Source organism: Zootoca vivipara, chromosome 2, assembly GCF_963506605.1.
Source record: "Zootoca vivipara chromosome 2, rZooViv1.1, whole genome shotgun sequence".
NCBI lineage: Eukaryota > Metazoa > Chordata > Lepidosauria > Squamata > Lacertidae > Zootoca > Zootoca vivipara.
This window is the reverse complement of record NC_083277.1, coordinates 70,332,566-70,339,408: the sequence shown is the minus strand read 5'-3', so window position 1 is coordinate 70,339,408 and position 6,843 is coordinate 70,332,566. Positions and strand designations below refer to the sequence as shown.

At 37.2% G+C, this 6,843-nt stretch overlaps 1 protein-coding gene across 1 annotated transcript in view; it reads right to left on the bottom strand.

Moving 5' to 3' along the window:
• Window positions 1-2,166: 2,166 nt before the first annotated feature.
• The window catches only part of SLC22A4 (solute carrier family 22 member 4), a 79,438-nt gene continuing 74,761 nt past the window's right edge, over window positions 2,167-6,843 (bottom strand). The window contains exon 10 of the mRNA XM_035105413.2: window positions 2,167-6,303. Coding sequence (XP_034961304.1) covers window positions 6,219-6,303 — 85 coding nt within the window. The 3' untranslated portion in view covers window positions 2,167-6,218. The remainder of the gene's footprint in view (window positions 6,304-6,843) is intronic.

Genomic DNA, 6,843 nt, shown 5'->3' with positions numbered 1-6,843 from the left:
ACATACGGGTTAAAAAATTATTTAGAATTTCAGACTCAGCCATAATAAATGCTGTGACTGCTGATGGAGGCTGAAATGATGCAAAAACAATCACGAGGAAGACATACCTCTTTATTGGGTCCCATGAAAAGCTCCTCTTTGTATACATATTTCACAAAGCACAAGATAGCTCTGATATAGATATGCTTTAATCCAACTGGGAAAAATTCCACAGCTTTTCAAAACAGAAACTCAGACTATACAACATTACGTAGGCCTTTACTAGTGAAGGCTGCACAACTAAACAAGGTCAGGAATATCTTCGAAGACTGATTAGATTGATTTCATTAGACAGCAATAGTTTATCTTCTCTATTCTTTTCTGTGCGTAGACAATGAAGTCAGCACACATTGTTTTTATCTTGTCACATCCAAGCTCACAATAAAAATTGCTCAACAGGAGTACTAGAAAAAAGCCCATTTTGCTTTGGATAAACAATGAAGGAATATTTTATATAGTGTTATTTGTGTGTCTATTTAATATATTAGTCATCTAATAAAAACATTTTTTCTAGTGTATAAACCCAAGTTGCTCACCAACCACCCAGAGCTACGGGAAAGGCAGCTGCTTGCTTACGACAAGTTAGGACAGCAACTGTAGCCTCCAACCATATGGTGAAGCTGATTAATTAAGCTAGGGTATATGTTAATCCTGTTAATCTGGATTTCTGAGTGGCTGGAAATTGGTGCAAACTGACTATAAGTATTTATTTTCATAAAAATTTAATACCACTTAAAAAAACTTAAGTTTTGTGGCAGGCAGCTACAGAAAACATGAGTTACCACAATACAAACTTTTAAGCAGTGATGGGTGAACGGCCCTCTGCTCAATTTAGAATTGGATTTGGCAATTAACAACAGAATAGAAATTACTCCCAATTTGGAATGCTCTCATTGACATCAGGGGGAGTACAATGGCACTCCCAATAACATTAGGCATGGGTTATTACACTCAAGTGTAACATAGATGAGTAGCACCAAGTTTGTAACCAATAACTGGATTTAAGATGAGAACAGTATGGATGTTTTTAGGCTTATCAAATTAACTTTTTGTTAGCAGGCAAGACTGTATTGCATAGTGTTAGTAAAGACTTGCAGCTTTAACAACCAAGGTTCAAGAAGTGGCTAATTGAAGTTTTGAAGTGTGTGGAAATGGACAGGTTTTTACTAAGATTCACTGTGGAAATAGATGCAATTGTTTGGTTGTACCTGGCAAAAACCAATCACATTTGCTGCATATTGGAGTACATATTGTAGTGATATTCAGATAGAAGAGTACAGAGATTTGCAATATTAAATTTATAAATAAAACTATTTTAAGGCTGTAATCCCTATTTCAGTCTGGAAATAAGAATTACTGTCTCTGTTGTTGTAGAACAAGAAGAACAGGGTTTCAGTCACTGGTGAAGAGGCCTGACAAAACAAATGTAAGAATTGTTTTCCTATATATAAAAAAGTGTCAAATGCCAGAAACAAACTGGGTTGCATGGTATCTGAAGAAGTGTGCATGCACATGAAAGCTCATACCTATGACAAACTTAGTTGGTCTCTAAGGTGCTACTGGAAGGATTTTTTTTATTTTGTTTTGGGTTGCATGGTGTGGGTGGCCTGGTTCACATGACAGTCTAAGCTAAACCTTGGCTTAGTGAGACCATGTAAACATAGCTCTGAAGATTAAAAATTGCAGAGCGACAAATTTTGGCTAAACATTAGGAGAAACATTCCTAATTAAGAGCTGTTTGACAGTGGAGCAGATGGCCTCTGGAGTTGGCTGGCTCTCGTTGGAAGTATTTAAGTAGAGACATGACAGGCACTTGTTGACTAGATGGTCTTTAAGCTACTTCCAATTTTATTGTGCTGTGATTCTCTGTTTCATCATATCATGCAACAGAACAACATGGCTAATCCTCTGGAATTTGTGGATGCAATGGCTGCTGCTGGATTCTAGAATACCTATCTGATGTACTAATAGACACATGCACGAAGTCTTTCAATTCTGCAAGTTAATTGTGGGAATCAAAAATTCTAATGGTGGAAAAAGTGACTAGAGACTTCCATGATGCTCATTACTACTCTCCCCCACCTTCAGACCCAAAAAGCAAATTCTCTGGTAATCACAGCAGCTTTATTTTCTGGCTTTATTTATTTATTTATTTATTTTACCAAAGAACATGCAACAAAGGTTGAGAACATGGTGGAACAGTAACTGCAGTGCCTTTACTAGAACCAATTAGAGTAATGCTTCATACTGACAGGTGTATCTATATTATTCAGTGCAAATTCATAACAGTTCTTCCATTTTCAGGTGAGGACATTTGTACTGGTTTGTTTGTCTCTCTCATTTACTCAACTTACTCAACACAATATCTGAGTATTTACACAGTGTTTCTGTTTTGTTTTGTTTTGGTCCTGCAACCATATCTTGGAAAGAGAAATGTATTTTTATACCTAGAGAAAACTGGTCAGTGCAATTGTATTTCTTTTTTTCCTGCCAATATGGAAAAAGAAAGAGGCAACTGCTACATGGTGATGCATAGCATATTTTAAAAACCACACACAAAACATTTGTAGATTTAAACAAAGTGTACATTATTCAGATATAACATGGAAAGGAGAGGGGCATCTCAGATAGGTAGCAGCTAGGTGAGGTCTAAGGAAAGGGAGACTTCAATTCAGGTTAGTAGAAAGACTGAGCAAACATTTCTCCCTTCTAATAAAGAACTATCTTGGGCCCAACCTGACCAGCAGGCACTTTACAAAGATTGCATCTGAACAGGCCTGCACAGCTTAAATCTGACCGCAGAGCCATACACAGCCTACTAGGAGCCTGGTATCTTTATAGTTTGTGCCATCCCAGGCAGGCAGCAAAAACAGGCAGATTAAGCTGCTGGTTGGCTGTGTTTTGCTAAGTGGGTCGAAGTTGTACAGCCCTATAATAAAAAGAATAGTCCCACAAAAGTAAATTAAAGCTTTTGCCAGCACCACCTGGAAAATTTACAGTAAGAAAGAAAAAAATAAGAAAAAAAATTAAGGTGCCAACAACAGAAATCTCTCCATCTTGATCCTTCTTTCTTTCACAATCTTTGGACTACTGCAGACACCACCTGGCAAATCCCTGAGAGGAATCATTTGGCAGAGAATGTACATTTTCCTTGTAAATGCTCCACAAGAATCAAGCAACTCTTTCTAGGATCAATACTGTAAAGAGTATAAAAATCCATTCCAGTCCCCAAGCCCCTAGTTTTTATAGCAAAGCACATAGAAATATTATGGTGGGTTTCTTTAACCACATACTGTATGTAGTTACTAAATAAGATCTCTTCAGACCAGAAGCCGTGTTGCATGGCAGCAACCAGAGCCTTACAGTCACAGCTTTTAGTAACATAACTGATCTCATTATCTATGAAACCATCACCCATACTTTAAAAGGCAAATATACCCCAAGACCATGGTCCCAATGGTCCATGGGGTCACGAAGAGTCGGACATGACTAAACGACTAAACAACAACAACAACCCCAAGAACTTTTAGTCAAATCAAGCAATATTGGATGAATCTTTACAGAACTGGTCCCCTTTAAAAGGCCTTTATTTTACATCACATCACAATCCTCTAGAAAGTGCAGCTTCATGTTTTAAGATTCCAAAAGATTTTTTTAAAGCACTGCCTAAGGAGCTACATTGGAATTTGCCCAATTAAAAATTGAGAGAACTTTAAATTGTTAACTGGCAAAACAAAGTCTTCCACAAAAATACCACAATATATATAGAGATATTAAAGTGTATATATTAGAAATAGTGACAGTTACAACAGTGTAAAACAGGATAAGAATCCATTATTTTTGTATAAAATATATACATAAACAGATGCCATGGTACATATTGCTAAACTGCAATAGATTATGTAAACAATTTTATCCTTTGCAGATGTTAAGAGTGTGCTGAGAAATCTATTAGGATCAAGAGTTCCATATAAAAAACCCTAATCAGAAAGACTGTGTTTGGAATTGGTGGCCAGAGCACGAGATTAATTTGCCTGTTTGTTGTGGAGCAAAAAAGTGAAGGGTCTTCCTTTCAATAAAGCAGAAGAGTAGTTCTGCTGAAGAGCAAGAGCATGAAACCATGTTGCCAAATATTTACATAAAGAAGCAACAACTGCAGTCTCTGGCTCAGAAACTGGCAACCTTACCAGCAACCAAGACAACCAAGCCATGCTACACATTGGGCTAGGGTTATGTTTTGTGGCAAAAAACAACAACAACAACAAAAAAACCAACCAACAAAAAAACCACACCCCTTAACAATTTTTTAAAATACCATCTATGATACACATACATAATGCACAGAAAATAAAGGAGTACCTTGTTCTGGCACAATGGTGTATCAATGGTATAGGCCAGGCACCCCCAAACTTCAGCCCTCCGGATGTTTTGGACTACAATTCCCATCTTCCCCGACCACTGGTCCTGTTCCTGGTCCTGTTAGCTAGGTCATCAAAATCTGCACCAGGAAATTGTCATTCAACTCTCATTCTGAGGCAACAAACCAGGAGATTATCTAATATTCCAAGCAGATAATTTCACTGTTAAGTGGGTAATTGCCATCTATACATGAACTTTACTTGGCACAAATGTCAATGCCAATCAATACCTGACTTGTTAGCTATCTCACAAATATTCATTTCTCAGCAGAAATTGTACACAAAATCTCACAAGGAAACAACAAAACGTGTTTTAGGTAATGAAGTCTTCCCTTACTTAAATACTTCTTCTAGTTTGTCCTAAATATAGAAATTTACAGTGTGCATAATATAAAAAGTTAGAAGATTCCAGCTTCACAATGGATTCCTGTGGCAGAATGGCACAAGTGCAACCTAATATCTGGTTTGCAGTAGTATTGGTCCCAGGAAAACCACAGCCTCTCTGTAAATGTCTGTTTGTATCCAGTTCCAATAATTTTATCTGCTACAGAAAATTTAATTTAGCAATTATTTTGAACTAACTTTTATTTGCTAGGTACTTAGGAGGAATAAGAGTGTTTGGCATAACAACAGGAAATGCAACTTGCAAGCTTTCAGTTGAAGCCTATATATATCCTGAAATAAGTCCCAATGGGTTCAACTGGCCTTGCTCTCAAACAAATGTATATAGGTTTGCAGCCATGGTTGCACTGTCAAATGTTTTTTGCAAGGCCCAGTTTCCAGAAACACTGCCCAGCCTGGGCATCATTGAAGTGAATAAAACTCGCAAGTACTTTGATATACAGTACTGCTTTCTGTACAAACCTTTATAGTTTGATGAACACACGTTTCTCAGCCACAATTAGTAGGATTTAAGGGGCAAGAGGGGAATTGGTGAGAGTGAAAGAGAAAGAAACCCAAATGATCAATTAGTGAACATTGTTTAGAAAAAATTATCAGGATGAAGAGCAAGGTACCTCTTGGTGAATGACAGCTGCTTTTAAGGATGTGGAATTCCAGATATGTCATCTGGGATGGTAGATGAAAGGAAATATGGTCCAGGTTTACTCCTGACAATGACATAGACTCTAAAGAGAATGCTGCTATTTTCAAAAATGGCTTTAAATTGTACATCTATGATTTATTGAGGATAAAGTGTTGTCTACTAAAATTTTGTTCCTTTTCAAGATTTTCCAATTAGTGTAAGAAAATGAAGCTTGGTTCTCAAAGTACTTTCTGGTAACAGCTTCATTAATTTCAGGACCATTTATTCCTTAAAACAATCTACCCAGCTATTTAAGGGCATTTTGAAAGTGAAATATGGGATTCAAGGCAGCTTGATGCGCCAACAACTACAACTGAAGATTCTACAGTAATTATCTCTACTTCTTCCAACAATCATTGATGGCCTGCTCTTAAAATGTACATACAGTACTACATAAATCCCAAGGAGATGAAAAAAAGTGCTCAAGGCTTCACAAAACAAACAAACCCCACAACCAAGGCACAAAAAAAATTAAAAAATGATGGAGGAGCTTTATACATGCTGACAATGACTTAGCATAAAAACCCACACATTTGGTACACCAGTGTTCTGAAACATGAGATAATTAGGACAACTGCTGCCTAGTATGGTAAATAATTTTTCCATTTATCTTCATAGTTGCAATTTAACAAGTCCTGTCCTGGTTGTTCATTTTAGTGAAAGGCAAAGATATATGATCATAACGATGCTCTCATATTCCTGGAGTTCAGTTCACTCTGCTTTGAACTCCCTATTTTGTAGGTGTGTTTTCTGTTTCTGAATCTGAAAATAAACAGGAGATTACATACATTAGAAACAGAAACAGCAAAGCACTGGTTTATATTTTTCCCACAGGAACTCTCCTACAATACAATTTTGTTCAAGCATCCATATTTTAGCAAAGAGCATCTGTAATTCAATTAAGGCAATCCTAAACACACTCAGTGGGAAGCAAGATCTATTGAACTGAGTCGGATTTACTTCTGAGGAAGCATGCAGGGGCTCAAGCTGCAAGAGCACTTGGGTCATTTTAGAAGTGACACTTGCCGAAGGAGAGCATTTAAGACTATGTCCTCACCCAGATACATCCTTTTGTTTTTCAGCATCCACAATGAGAAAGCATTATGTACAATCTGAACATTGTATTCCCTAATAGTAACACTGGTTTATCTTAATAGTAGTAGTATTGTCATGATTGGGGTGTATGGGGTGCTAGGGGAGGGTGAAAGTAGGAGATGGTGGCTTCATAATTGGGCAGAAAGTGAGATGGGTGCTTTGCAGTTTAAATGCTTGGGAGGAGGAAGATGCCAGAGGTTACCATGG